The sequence below is a fragment of the Necator americanus genome, chromosome III (assembly GCF_031761385.1).
Source record: "Necator americanus strain Aroian chromosome III, whole genome shotgun sequence".
In the NCBI taxonomy this organism is placed as follows: Eukaryota; Metazoa; Nematoda; class Chromadorea; order Rhabditida; family Ancylostomatidae; genus Necator; species Necator americanus.
The window spans coordinates 23,476,213-23,491,542 of NC_087373.1; the positions used below are offsets into that span (position 1 = coordinate 23,476,213).

General features: G+C 41.7%; 2 protein-coding genes across 3 annotated transcripts in view; one reads left to right on the forward strand and one right to left on the reverse strand.

Moving 5' to 3' along the window:
• Positions 1-1,177: 1,177 nt before the first annotated feature.
• On the forward strand, positions 1,178-3,145 carry RB195_010635 (uncharacterized protein; the record flags this gene model as incomplete). 2 transcript variants are annotated; one of them, XM_064191735.1, is made up of 8 exons in its annotated part: positions 1,178-1,257; positions 1,567-1,576; positions 1,889-2,040; positions 2,320-2,385; positions 2,444-2,537; positions 2,674-2,775; positions 2,944-3,010; positions 3,099-3,145. In XM_064191735.1, 8 exons carry the CDS (start codon positions 1,178-1,180, stop codon positions 3,143-3,145), a joined length of 618 nt encoding a protein of 205 aa, XP_064049317.1. The 2 variants fall into 2 exon arrangements, with proteins under 2 accessions (XP_064049317.1, XP_064049318.1); XM_064191734.1 differs by lacking the exons at positions 1,178-1,257; positions 1,567-1,576; positions 3,099-3,145 and having other exon boundaries at positions 1,904-2,040; positions 2,944-3,045.
• A 3,469-nt stretch (positions 3,146-6,614) lies between these two features.
• The window catches only part of RB195_010636 (uncharacterized protein), a gene marked incomplete at both ends in the record, with an annotated part of 29,188 nt that continues 20,472 nt past the window's right edge, over positions 6,615-15,330 (reverse strand). The window contains 7 exons of the mRNA XM_064191736.1: positions 6,615-6,736; positions 8,096-8,181; positions 8,228-8,316; positions 8,380-8,506; positions 9,831-9,932; positions 10,001-10,076; positions 11,649-11,734. Of these exons, the coding sequence (XP_064049319.1) occupies positions 6,615-6,736; positions 8,096-8,181; positions 8,228-8,316; positions 8,380-8,506; positions 9,831-9,932; positions 10,001-10,076; positions 11,649-11,734 (688 nt within the window). The remainder of the gene's footprint in view (positions 6,737-8,095; positions 8,182-8,227; positions 8,317-8,379; positions 8,507-9,830; positions 9,933-10,000; positions 10,077-11,648; positions 11,735-15,330) is intronic.

The following is a 15,330-nucleotide window of genomic DNA, read 5'->3' on the forward strand; positions in this document are numbered from 1 at the left end:
ACCCAACCACCACCACACAACAAAAAAATTTTTTTTTTTTTTTTTTATATTTTAAAAAAAAAAAGACAGATTCCTGTAATTTTTGACGTGAGGTGATCTCATTTAGTAGTGCACCGAAGCGAGAAATCCTCACGTGAAGTTTAGTTAAGGATGTTCTATAGCTTTAAATTACGTGCTAAAATTTTGAAGTATGGATTTTCTTTTTTTTTGGTTTTTGGAAACCTGGAGATCAAAAGGTTCACATAGGTAGACGATGCAGCTCTTTACACCCAGAGACTGCCGGCACAGCTCCGGGTAAAGCGCGAGCCCGTGCCTCGCTGCGTTGCTGACAATGCCGGCTCTCGGCGGGCGACCATACGAGTGAAGAAATCTAAGTGCGTAAAGTGTGTCAGTGAGGAAATTACCTGAGGAAGCAATTTTTTACGCCTGTGCAGGTAGTGGGAACCAACCTGCACGTTTTCGTTTCCCCACTCATGTGCGAGTAAACAATTGCTTAGTTGTGTGAACTGGAAACTGGCGTCTGATTTTTGGATTTTTTGCGGCACTGTTTCACGTTTTGTTGCCAGTCTTTGGAAACTACCACTGAAACCACCCTTACTAATGCAGAGAAACTCTCGAAACACTGCTTCATTCGATGCATCGCAGATTACATGGAGAGCCGTTGCCCACCCTTTTCTTCTCTATTCCCATCTTCGATCCATCACCCGACTAAATCATTTCAACACCGTCTGAAGCCGTAAGACACGCTAAAGCCATCGTACAGGTTATTTGCACCATTTGCCTGGAAGCTCTCTCTTTGAAACTACACGAAGCCATCGACTTTTGTTTCGCGAGAGCCACTACGGAAATCAGAACATAAAATTATGGTTCGCGAAATCCCCTTCTGTACATCACATCCCCAGCTGCGACAAGGATCAACTTTATATTATCTTATGAGCCACGGCTGCACAACTCCGTCAGCAATAGTACGACATTTGATTACTGTAGCTATGTGTTTATTGAACCTTGTGCAATCATTCACAAACCCACTTTCGTAGGCTGTTGCGACTGCGTTACACGCGTATAACGAGGGGAGTGAAGGGGCTGTGAGGAATGGTTGTTATTTCTTTGAGACTCCTTACAAATGACAGAACAGTCCCTTACACACAAGTGAGAAGATTTCCCAAAAAAAAACCAGATGTCAACTGTCAAAGCACCTTATAAACATCTGAGGAGAACATTCTACGAGATGCACACTAGAGCGGAAGTCCCATGCATGTGACTGAGGTAGCCTTCTGGAACATCCCATGCATTTATGCGGTTCGTATGTTATGTACTTAATATAAGCACGTTTCCAACTTTCCAATTGTTAATACTAATAATCGTCACCTAATAAGTGGCCGAGGATGTGGCCTATCAACCAAACTGGCAATCTCGCGCTCCGGCGGGAGAACGCATGGCCCACTTAGGCGCGCCGCGACGCCACCGCGCCTTAGCAAGGGTCACAGGGGCGGGTGTGGGTTTCTTTGAATGCTATTTCTATGCTTTCGAGAATTTACCTTCTTGTAGGTAGTGTCTTCCTTACAGGCTTTTCTTTGTGAGTCTTTGATAGCTTTACATCGCTGTTCTTTGTTGGAATACAAGTAATAACGTCCCTTTTTTGTTCGGACCCAAGGGACTGTACAATTGCAGTTACAAGTACTTCGGTAGCTCGATCCACTTCTGCCTGCGTTTGTAACGTGGTCGATGTTCGCCTTCATCTTTTTTGTAGTAGTATTTTGTCCTCTCAGCAAAAGAACGTAGCAAAAAACGAAAGCCAAATCGAATCGAAAGCGAATCCCTTAGTTGGTTATGCTTTAAGAGAAGAACTTTCAAAGGAAATGAAGAACGAGTGTAGCTACTATTTCAGATACCTTTTTCCATTATGGCCGAAAATGAAAAGTCAGATGGCTCATCTGGTGAGGAGATGGACACGGAAACAAGTTCAATGGAGGCGGCTGCTTTGGCTCGAAAAAAACGACTACTGGAGATGAAGTCTCGCATGCATGGAGTGGAAATGAAGTAGGTTATTTAGTACCTCGTGAGTGAACGTTTAGAGAAGTTTTTATATTGGTTATGCTGAACCTGCGCAAACTTTGAGAAGTTGTGTTCGATCTTAACGCAAACGAAATGCTTCTAGCGGATCAATTTTCGCAAAATGGTCGCGCTCTACTTATAATAAGTAGTTGTTTTGCTTCGAGAGTGGGTACACTCCAAAAGTTGTTTACACCAAAAGAAATGGACAAAGCAGTGTTCTCTATGTCTAGATGACTTGCCAACTGCAAGATATGTATGTTTCAGAGAAGAAGACTACGAAGAGGAAGAGCAGGCCACTAAGAAAAGTAAATCAGAGGAGAAGCTATTCAGGTAAACTTCACAAATTACTTGTTTAAGGTTGAGTTTGGAATTACTGTGCATTTTAAAGGAGCTACCAACCTATCTCAAATGCGTTAGGGAAGGTGGAACAGCCTAGACCAAAGCTCGATATTGTAGAAGAAGTTATTGCCTCTCACCTAGAAGTAAGTTATTTCTTTGAGTTCTCTTCTGTCAATTCCCTTAAACCTATTTTTCCGTGGAGAATAACTTCCAATTCAAGTTAAGAACTCCTTCGTATTTTCCACATTCGCGTACGGCTTTATCATGTTTTTACTTTAGGACACAAAGAATACGAAGGCTGTTGAAACTGTTGATTTATCAACGTTGGCCCCAAAGAAGATTGATTGGGATTTGAAAAGAGACATTGAGGCGAGACTTCAGGTGGAAATTTCGGGTATTTTCAGCTTTTTTCCTTGTTTGAGACATTCACCACTGCTTTTTCACAATGGACGGTGCCATTTTTATCCTCTCCTTCTTTGTAAATATTTGCCAGACTTTTTGTTCTTCTCCATGTTAGGAAGTGTCTATCTTTTATTTCAATACTTTCAGAAACTTGAACGAAGGACTCAGAAATGTATTGCCGAGTTGATTAGGCAACGACTAGCAGAAGGGAAAGGTGATTTAGCAAGTACTGTCAATGCTGGAGTTTAGCACGTATCCGCTGTTTCTATTACTTTTTACATCTTTTCTGTTTTATATTTAAGGATTCTTTCACTTTCCCAACTTGATGTGTGATACTAAATCCTGCTGAGTTTCCGCGTTGATTTCTGGAATTAATCTGTACTGTTATTTGTTTCACTTGTTTGTCAGAGACAGGGTGAACCGTTGGCTAACATCGCTTTGTTGCACAACATAGAAGAGTATTTCAGCTCATAATATTATGGAGTTGCTTTGATTGCTGTTGCAGCGGAATCATGGTCTGGTGAATTCTCTATTGTAACTAGTAGTAAAGCTCATCTTTCGCAGTGTAGATTCCTACTAAAACTTCTGTTACGGCGGCTTTAAGTCTTTCATTCAACATTCAGAATTGTTAGTTTCTATTTCTGTTTTCATTCACCAAGAGAGATGAGAAACTAAGTTGAATGATCTTTTTGCGGATAAATGCGTACGTGTTTTCCGACCTTGAGAGGCTTTGACTATCTCATCCATCCATACATTATGAAATGACATTTGAAGCAAATTAAAGACCATGTTATCAGCGATATTATTAATCACTACAAATGTAATCATACAGGTCAAAAGTAGTGTGGAAGTGAAAATGGTTTGGAGTAGTCTGTTCCCAGAAGACTAAGTAGATGTTAAGAATAGTGTTCAAGAAGCACTAAAAGGCAGTATACTACCAACACTGAAGGTGCTGGTATCTCTCTATGAATAAGGTTAGAATGAACTTGACAAATATGAGGGCGGTCACGCTCAGCTCCCTCTTGAAATCCAGAAAAAGGTGTAGGAAATGGTCTTGCTGCTCCGATCCCTCCCAGGCAGCTAATAACGTATCACGTCTGAGAGCAGACGAATACGCGGAATTTACGTCTCCTATCGCAGAAACACATTCTTAAGTGCCCCATGAAATTCTTTTTGTACTACACCATGTCTCGACTTTCGATAAATCTCGGCATGTTGATGTTTCAATAATTGATTTCTTTAATTGAGCTGAACACGAAGTTGCTGCTATCCTTTATTCGTGACTAACATTTCGGTAATATCGCCTTCTTCAGAGCCTGAAAGGGTGAAATCGAACACGATTAATCCCATCAAACGTCCGTCCAACAAAGAAAGTCATGCGTTTATTGTTCGGGCCTCATAGCCACCAGTAGAAGAGACCTTGGTACCTCAGGATCAGTTGACTATCCTGCCACTGTTAGATACCTGTTGTTAGGTGACTAGCGCAATTAAATATCCGCCTTAAATAGGGCGCGAGTTCCCGCGTAATGCAGAGTCATTCCTCTTTGCGAGTCATCTTGGGCCTTTTGAGTGAATCCACAAGGCCTCTAGAGCCTTGTGCGCCCCAATACTAGGTTCGCGCGCCAAAATGGTGATCTTAACTTCAAAATTTTCTCTTTTTCAAAAAATCTTTCGAAAAGATTAGCTTTCCTCAGACACCGCCGGATGCCAGCGCTAACCTCACCTCAACCGCCGACCTTTTAACTTGTGTAGGATGAGGAGAAAGAAAGTGAATTGAGATATTCTTATCACTGGGTCTGCGGTATCGCTTTGTCCTGTGCGTTCTGTTTGAAATATGCGCTTAAACGTTGAATAAGGGTAACCATTCTCCTTTTGGCTTATTCCGAGTGAACTTTGTATACTCCGTCTGTTCATTTAGTACCTTGAAACAGTTGTTCATCTCTCCTTGACACGAATAGGCAAGGAAACAGTCGTCGATATATCGACAATTTTTGGATTTTTCCTTTGGAGGAGAATAGTGGGTGGGTCGATTTCGATACGTGATTCTATCCGATCTAAGGCTAAGTCTGCTTTACAGAAAGAGTTCGACAGTTTGCTTAGTAGGCCGCATAGTGATAGTGCACAAAAGTGTCAAAAAGCAGTCCGCTCAGACCTTAGCGATCGCGAAACTACTGCCAACAACAAGACAAGACAAGACAAATTAGACAAGACAAGACAGAGACAAGACAGATTAGACAGCAGAAACCTAACGCCGTAGATATTAGTTTAGACAACAGGAACCTAACACCGTAGATATTAGTTTCCGTCTTTTTGCAGATGAACTATTCTACGTTTTAGATCGCTACGGACGGAGAAAGTGTCACCAAACATCACCCCCGAACAGCTTAGGCATTAAGGAAGTTCGTGAGCTTGTCAAGTCTAAAGCAATAAGACTATCTACTAATGGCAAGGGTGGGGAATTGGTAGTCATTCCTCTAGACTTATCTAAACCAAGCTCTCACATTATGTCACCTCCAAGACAACTCCGTCTGTCGCTCTTCCACTGGTGCAGTTGCTCATATCCGTATCACCCCACCTTAGGAACACCCATATGTTTTTGGACCATCTAAAGAACACGCATTTTGATAACTCATGTGTTATGGAGTATTTTGATGTTACTGCATTGTACACGAACGTCTCCAACGACTCGGCTATGTAAGCTGTTCCTGAGCTTTTAACTGAACACCAGAGCTCAATCAACCTGTATGACTTTTCCGCGGAGCATTTCATGGTTGTTCTCAGGGAATTTCTCAAATGCATTCATTGTCTTTGGATAGTCGGGCAAGTATTTTGCGCAAATCAGGGGTCTTGTCATGGGACAACGGTTGGCGCCAACGCTCGCCATTGCTTTCATGGCTAAAATTGAGGCATCCATTTGGGAAACACGCCCTTTGCATTATCGTCGATACATCGACAACTGTTTCCTTGTTTGTTCGTCTCAAACAGAGATGAGCAAGATGTTTCAAGGTACTAAATGAGCACTCGGAGCATAAAGTCCTTTCGGAATAAGCCAAAAGGAGAATGGTTTGGAAAATGGAGAATGAAAAGCTAATCTCGAAGAATCTGTTGCCATCGTGGAGCTCCCTCTAGTAGCGTTACGCAAAGGCTCATTCGCAATCCCCTATATGATCGTATTTGCACTTGCACTACACTACACTACTAGTGCAAAATATGTCCGCATAACAACGAGGGTGATCGCATGAGTTCATGTGTTGTTTGTATGATTTCTTGTGTGCAGTGTGGTGACGAATACATAGGAGAAACAGCTAGACCACCGTATTCGAATCAAAGAACACCTGGCCGGCAGGAGGAGATCATGTGACTCCACTGTCAGGTGGTCACAGCGTGCGGCGTCATAACGGAGAAAATTTTGGAGTTAAGATCACGATTTTGGCGAGCAAGGCTCTGGAGGCCTTGTGGATCCACTCCAAAGGCTCATGATGAATCGCAAAGAGGAATGCCTCTGCATTACGCGGGAACTCGCGCCCTATTTAAGGCGGATGTTTGATTGCGCTAGTCACGCTTGTCAGTTTAAGTGGCTCTTCGTTGTTTTACGAAGATGAGTTACAAATCTTGAGAAAGAAATAAGGATTTGTTGGAGTGCTGCATTTTTATCTAAGAGAGTACACTTTGGAATGAGCAAGATTATGGCGCGAATGTTGAAATATGTAAAACAACCAAAAACAAATTCTATAAGAGCAGAACACTTGAAAAAACACATGTAAACAGTTAACCATATCAACAAATTTAGCATTCAAATAGTGAAATTCTTTGCTTGTCTAAAGAGAGTTTGCCGAAGAATAGGAGGTGCTGTAAGCGCCTATTTTCTGCATCATCTTGTGATGTAACCTGAAGAACTTGTTGGTTGCATACATCAGCACCATGAAGATGACCACGTTACCTGAAACTGCGATAAAAAGTGCGAAAAAGGAGAGTGGGCGGCCTAACGTGAATGAGGAAATCTTGCTATGAAAACAAACAACAGTTTTCACTCAATGACTACTACATCGTTACTGTGGTGGCAGAAATCCTCCGAGGAAAAAATTCTGGTGTGCCTTTCCTGAAGGGATTGGTTTCTGCAAGGGTACGGGCTGATGGGTGGTGTCAAGAGATATTTATCGCCTTTTTTCACGACATCTACGATAGGTGCAAGAAATGAATTTCGGTTCCTAATCAAAAGTTTCTTGTTCCCAACCGTTAGAGATCATTTCGAAAAAATAAAACTTCAGCTACAAGTTAAGCTCAATATCGTTTTCTACAGTAAAGACTTGTTCTGATCATCTTTCCTGGGGCTATATCAAGAGAAATACTTCTTCCACCAGGTAGAGGAGCTTAAGAGCAATGCTGCGAAGAAGCCAGAGCACTGAACATTGGAACACTAAGTGCTAATATGGGATACGCTTCAGAAAGGTCGCGCTTGTCCGTGGCTGAAAGGCCATTTTCGAAAGGTGGTAGCTTCATAAGTAACGTAGATTTATTTCCTATATTTCTTTTAGAGAATACTCTTAGAAAGGGTACAATGGCCGCCATAATATGACACTAACAAAAGAACCGAAGGTTCGGCTTCCTGCACGATCGATCGGAGGTTCGAATCCGCCTTAGTGCTCACCAAGCCTTTCATCCCTCCGGTGATAAATTGATACCAGGCTAGTCCGGAAGGAGAGAAACACCGACTTGGCATATCGGCGAGCCACCAAGTCATTGTATAGGCCAGTTACACGTTCGTGAACCTCAAACGATTCTGAATTGAAGTGAACGTGGAGACACATTCCAAGCGGATTGATTGACGCCAGAAACTTTATCCTTTACTAAAAGAACACAGCAAATTTGCCTATTATCCTATCAATTTCGAAGCGGTACTATGATATAGTGGATCTGATAAGTTGGATGTGCACTTCTTTTGTCCGATTTCTTTCTCTTAAACTGGCTGCATAGCCGGGCGCTTGCGCCCTTCACTTGTTTGTATTCATTGGGGTACGCGGTTTTGATGAGTAAAAATTTTGGCAAATAAAAAGGAATATTAAAGAGATGAGGGGCTGCACTGTGTGTAGAATTACCAATTATCAAGAAACATGTTGCAGAAGTTGAGAACATAAGAATCATTCAAATGAAAAATCCCTCATTTTGCCTAGAGAGAATGAAGAGCTGAGTATTGTCATGGACTTTGTTTTCTGAGACGAAAGCCTGCGAAAGCTGTTACATGTCACTTTAGTCCAAATGTACACAAAAATCTGACAAATAAGTAATCTGATAAACCTACTGATAAAAACAGGTGTGAAAGTTTTCCATCCGCTAAAAATATAATTTTGCTGCATTCGATGAATTGTGTTGGGATAGGACATTCTCCTAAAGTATTTTGAAAGTAATGCTCATCAAGGAACTTTGCACGAACCTGCTAAATCTATACGGATTTAACCAGGATTGCGCAGCATGTCCTCGTAGAAGACCAAGCACGTGTGGTAACTGCGCAGCACTTTTGAGCTAAAACAGCAAACGGTGCGCATTGTGATTTCCTTTTGTTTTTGATTAAAAAGAGAAACTTACAAATACATTAAGTTTTTTTTCAATAAGATAATAATTCCCAATTAGATTACGTGCATAGTGGGTTTGGTAAACTGCGACATTTGACTGTTCGGCTTTACTTATATATATCTTGAATGTTTCCACATACCTGTTGAATGAAGATGTAAAAGTACAACAGAAATAAGAAACGATACTGCATCAGTGAATACGAGGACACTCCAACGATGTCCGATTATCAATACATGTTGCCGCTAATGTTGAATAAAAGGAAAACCAATGGACTACTTTTGCCCACTATCCCCAGCGTGTTGGATACTGTCCGATAAAGAGAGGTTGCAGGTACTTCTTAAGTACTACTTCATAAGTATTCGCTTTTTACGTCCCTGAATTTACCAAAATTAGATGTGAATCAGGAAAAGGCAACAAAATCCTGCAAAATACAAGTGTGCGACAGGTATTCTGCGGCCTGCGTCGTACCCAGAAAACCTTTTTTATTCTTTCCACATGAATAACAACATGTGCACTTATTGGTCGCTTCATTCTCAGGCAAATCCATACGTATAGTCGTGCTAAAACGACATGAAGCCCAGTGCAGTTGCATAAGCGGCTGCGCTCGAAGCGGTGCGGTGGAGGCAGCGGTTGGAGTCGAGGTGGAACCATCGCGAACTGCAGCGATGGGTGGTGCTAACCAAGGTTTCGCCACAATCCAAACCGCCACCCTCCACCACACCGCTTTGAGCGAACTGCTTAAGCAACTGTCCGTGCTTCATGTCGTTTTGACCTTACTAGAAGTCAGTTTTAGGTTTTGTATACTATTGTAGAATAATCACACAATTTGACGCAATGTCATACGATTTTCGATTTCGCCATCTGATCTATTTCTATGTTCATTATTTAGTGGAAGAAGTAAGTATTCGTAAAATATTTCTACGTCCACAGCTAGAGTGGAAGAAAACGAAGGAGTATGGTTGATCTCAAGCAGAATGCAAGTACCATCTTATCGAATATAAAAGCAGATGTTTGGTGCTGTGAAGAAGTTTCTCAAAGTAAGCTAAGAAATTTAATGAAGAAAAGAAGCTTCGAAAGAAGGAAACGGAGGACGTATTCACGACTAATATTCCAGATCTAAGTGAACCATTACAATCGCAACAGCCGTTCTTGCAATCCTATGCACAGCTGTGCTAAGCTCTCGGTGGTTCTACTATAGATGGGATGGTCTTTCGGAATCAGGCCCAACACATCGACAGGACTGGCGTCACTGGGGACGTAATGCGCCACGCCGATGCAACACGTTCAATGCCGACTGTACTTCAATTCTGAATGACTTCATCGGTCTTACCATAATTTCGTTTCACGTTCTCCCGTTCTCTTCTAAATGCTGATCATTTAGCTGCGCAGAGTTTCAGTTTGTACACAGTTCCTACATATTTGTTGGTACCGTTACAAGGAAACCCTTTTATGTAATAACTCACTCCATGTCAGCTTTTCTTCCTTTCATCACTGACGCGACCGATAACATAATGCCATTTGCAATGGTCTCACCGTAAGGAGGGGCTCTTCCAAAGAAAAACTTTCTGGAAGTTGTCGATATCAGAAGAAAGAGGTTGAAGCAATGAAATGAAAGAATAAGCAATATACGGACTCTTCCTTACTGCCTGCCACCGAAAAATGTTGTACATAGACATTTTCTGGTGCAATTATGTCATTACTGATATTCGCTGAAATATGCGTTCAAATAATTGATCCAAACACATATATTTTTCACTTTTTTACTGGATTTTTCACTTCACTTTTACGTTTCCAATTTTCCACTAGAACAAACAAGTTTAGGACTTTTTTTTGCATGAACCGTTGTTGCCATCGGGGACCAACAAGAAGAACAGAAACCAACAAAAAAGTTGTTATTTTCTCAACGTGTCGTTCTTTCTTAAATATAACTTTATGAGGCAGAGAGGACTCTGATAAGTTCATTTCTGTGAATATATTATTGGTAGGACCCCTATTTGCGTCAGGAGTGCTGTCGGTCCCACCTAGTGACGCTGTACTTTCAAACGCCCCCTCACCAAGTGATGTTATTTTTTTCAAAAAAAAAAAAACGAAGAATTACAAGAAGAATTATGTTTTTTTTTACGAAGAATTATGTTTTTGCTAAATGTCGGGTGTGAATATAGGGCATATTTTTTTCTGTGTGCATCGGTTGCTATATGTGCTAAGGCAGCTGCAGTGCGCTTCGACTGGGACACGACAAAGGAGAGGAACAGCTAACTGGCCAATCTACCAACCAACTGACCAACTAAATAGCTCTTAACACCCATAGGAGTGACCAAAGGGAAATACGTAAAGTCTAGTGGGGACGAAATCATCAAATCTGCAGGTATTTACGTCCCTGGAGGTGATCAAATCCACTTCATACGGTTTCATCCCTTCAATCCCATAGATTTAGAGTTGGTGAATTGGTAGGTTTGGCGTTCCTGATCCATCTGTTTTCTGAATTTTTAGTGAGTGTGTGCCGTCTCTGCTGTGATATGTGTAAACTACCCGAACTCCGCCGACTATCAGAGAGAGAGAGCTTAAAGCCGGAATTTTCCGCGTACCTTACCTTTGCCGTACATTCGCATGAAAACAGAATAAAACCTTCTTAAGAAAAAAACAAGTGACATGACGGTGGGCGCCGTAGGCGTCGCGCCATTGCAATGGCAAGCACTCGGCGACGATTTTAGCTGCCTATGTATAGTTTGATTCATAGCCTGAGATTGCCAACTCGGTTATTCAGTTCTGAGTGATAGGATCTTATGATTGTACGTATTGTTGATTTATTATGACTGGCTCGTACATTTTCAGTCTTTGAGGCTATCACTCAATGCGAGGTCTATCAAAAAAGAACAGGAATTATGCCAGAACAGTTTTTGGATGTGAGTCAAATATACAATAAATATAGGATTGGTCGAAACTCTTACAAAAAAAACATGTCGATTTTGTGCGGTACGGACGCTTGAGGGCAGCTGAAGTATAGTCGAAGACGAAATAGTCCAAATAATCATTGCGAAGACGCCTATTTTGAAGATTTTGGAAGATAGAGGGATTTCTGTGCTCATGAGAGGCAACGATATGGAAACGATGTAAAACTCAAGTGGGATTGCTCCTTCACTTTCTTCAATGAATTTCGTAGAAATCAAGTTCATTTTTGTGCTGTCTCTGTAAGCGCTGTTGTGTGTTCTCGTACACAACCTATTGGTTCTAACTGCTTGATACAGGCGTGCATATCATGTAATATCATACGTAACACTTACCTATCGTCCTGATGAATGGCACAAGAAGGTTACCCACACCTCCTTCATAATCTGCGAAACTTTGCGCAACACTCAGTTCCAACAATCTCAATAGATCATATTAAAAGATTTCTCACAGATAAGATTTGATCTGTCCTCTAACTGTCAAAAGTTGAGGACAAATCCACAACTAGAATCTGCGTTGGATTTTGTTCAGTGCTGAATAGGACTCAAGACATATGTAAAATGCAAGTGCAACAGCAGAAATGCGAAACTTTCAACTCAGACATCCCATAAGATTTAATCCATCCTCGGTTTCGGGAAGAAATTGCGTTTCGATTCTAGATCTCTCCGGGCTAAGTAGAAATCTTGAAAAGAATAACATCAAATTCGAGGACTTAGCGGAGGTGGTGGAGACTTTATGGCAAATTTCGATCTCAAATCAGGTTAACATCACGTAAAGATACACCTTCCAGTGGACCAATTTTCTGTGTTTCGAATGGAGGGGAAGATACTTTACCTTTCTTGTGTTACCTTTTGGTCTATCGACTGCACCAATGGTGTTTACAACACTAATGAAACCTTTATTAGCTAAATGGAGATCTCGAGGGAGAAGTATTGCCGTCTACCGTGACAATGTCCTAATTTGGGCAGAGTCTGCACGCAGGTGTAAAGAGTACGTGCAGATCGTCAGAGAAGACCTTGATAATGCCAGCTTCCTTCTGGCCGAAGAAAAGTGTACCTGGATTCGGCTCCAGAAGTTGAATTGGTTAGGTCAAGTAATAGATTTGAAATCGTTTTCTTTGAATCTTTCAGAGGAAAGAAGATTGAAATGTCGTGAAATGGGCCTCTGGGCATTTGTCCAAACGACTAAAAAAAACGAAACTTCCATGTTAGATCAAATGAAATGGCAGGAACATTGGCTTCTATACATTTAGATATTTCTTTAGAGAAAAGAAGAGCGTAGAAAGCAGTGGTAACTGCTATCGCAAAGAAAGAACAACTACAGACAGCTTCGATGTATAGATGGGCGTTAAATCGAGCAGAAAGAGATTAGATCATAGGTTGGTTATGCTTTGATAAAGAATTTTAAAGTATTTCATTGACATATACGGGAAAACTATTCAGCGCTATTAGGGGATTTTCTGACGCTTCTAAAATGGGAGTAGGTTCAGTTTTATATTTAGGCAACCATAACAAGATCTCCTCTTCTCCCACAATAATTACTTAGCTCTTCCAGTACGGCTAGAAAACTCTCTGGTATATTATCAGGGCTACAAGCTTTGTTCAGCGAGGAAGTTGTCTGGCACTACGACAACCAGGCTGCCATCGCAATATTAAAGAAGGGCAGCACCAAACCTGACTTTCAAACTCTTGCCAAACACATTTGGAAACTTTGCGATTATTTACATGTAAAGATAGAATTTGTATGGGTTTTACGGGGATTCAACGCAAAGGCTGACGAAGCCTCTAGAGAGATTTATTTAGATGGATGGTGTATAAGAGATGAGATTTTTGAAGAACTGCAAAGAATATGGGGAAAGTGTACAGTGGACATGTTCGCTAGTACAACTAGTTGGAAATGCGAAAGATTCATTTCCAGAGACGAAAACGGCTCAACGACGGTGGCTCATAATGCCTCACCACAGGCGCAAATATGGTGAACCGCTTCTCTCGGCTGGTGGGTTCCTTCTCCTTTTCTTATCGATCAAACTCTGTTGTGTACCAAAGGAAATAATAGTAAAGATATATTAGGGTTTCCAATGTGGACCTCACATTTGTTCTCTCCTTTGTTAAGAGACGGTAATAGTTGGAGGCACACGTTACCTGTTAGAATACAAGGTTCCTAAACAGTGGAAGACCAGCAAGGCCGTGTTCTTGTATGAAAAGGGAGATCCGCATGAAATCGGAATCTATCGCCCAATCTGCTTACTGTCTGTCATCTACAAACTCTTTACAAGAGTGATCCTTAATAGGATTGAATAGATATAAGATAATAGATAATATAGAAGAAAGTCTTGGATGAAGGACTGTCATGGGAACAAGCAGGGTTCCGAAAAGGATTCAGCACGACTGACCACATTCACACTGTTTCGACATTCATCGAGGTATCACGAGAGTACAAGATGCCGCTCTGTCTCACCTTCATCAACTTGAAGAAGGCATTCGACTCAGTTGGAAGCGGTCATGGAAGCCTTGGATAACCAAGGCTCCCTACTCAGTACATAAAGGTACTTCGAGAGAGTACAGGAACTTCACGACCGAAATTTCGCCATTGTAAAAGAATATCATCATTGAGGTGAAAAGGGAGGTACGACAGAATGATATAATCTCACTCAAAATATTCACAGCCACCCTCGAGAACGCAATGCGAAAGTTGGAATGGGTCTATCATGGGAGTGAAGGTTGATGGTCGGCAGCTACACCATTTGCGCTTTGCTGATGGCATCGTACTGATAACACCTAGCATCACCCAATCGGAACGAATGCTGACCGAATTCGACAAAACATCTAGATGCATCTGTCTTCAGCTGAATCTGCAAAAGACGATGTTCATGCGTAACAGGTGGATCGCGGATCCCCATTCACGCCCAACGGAACGAACATATCCGAATGCACCAGCTACGTTTATCTGGGTCGGGAATTGAACATGATGACCCCGAGCTGGGCAGGAGGAGACGAGCGGCTTGGGGAACGTATAAGAGCATCGAGGATGTAGTGAAGAAGACCAAAAACACCCGGCTCCGTGCTCACCTCTTCAACATCACCGTACTTCCTGCTTTGAGCTATACTTCACCAGTCTGGGCATTCTGCAAGCAGGTAAAAAAACGCGGTGAGCGTCACTGAACGCGCAATTGAGAGAGTGATGTTAGGATATCCCACTTTACGCAAGTGAGTGACGGGACTTGAAGTTCTTTTCTACATCAGCGATCGAAGACGAAAAACGCAGCCGCGTTTGCCAAGGAAAGTAAAATAAGGTGAGCCAGACACGTGATGCGTTGAACATTAATTAATGAATTTAACGTCAACCGTTGGACCAGAGCCGTGAGCGACAGGGTTCCCCTCGATATTAAGCGCACTACAGGAAGAAATCTGACCCGATGGTTAGATTTCACGAAGTCCTTCAAAAAAAAATTATGATGCTCCCACGCAAAAAGAGGAACTACTAACTACAAGGTGATCAGTACAAGAACTAAGAACAGGTTGTAAATAAATACCAATGACAATCACTAGATTAGATTCGGTTTTCAAGAGTCTTAATACCCTGTCCAAATTATTCTGGAGAGGAATATAGAGCAGAAAATAATAATGAATACGGTCACATACAGAGAAGTATCCTCAGGATAGGACTAGTTACGCGAATAATATCCATCAGCGTAACCCTAGGACAAGGCAGGAGTACGATACCAATATCTGCAAGCGTTGCCATAGGATAGACTAGATATCTTAGGATCACCTCCTGCGGATATAGGCAAGAGCTTCAGTGGAAGGCGGGGCTAATCAATGTGATCAGTGTATAGCAATAAACTAGCAATGGAATAGTAGGAATACCTTGAGAGTAGTAGAACGGTCTAACCAACCCGCTTATATACCGCTGGGTGCGCGCGTCTAGAACATTGCGATCAATGATATGATCTGCTACACAACATAGTAGCATACTATGCCATACATAGTGGCATGCCACAAAAGAGGATATGCTTTT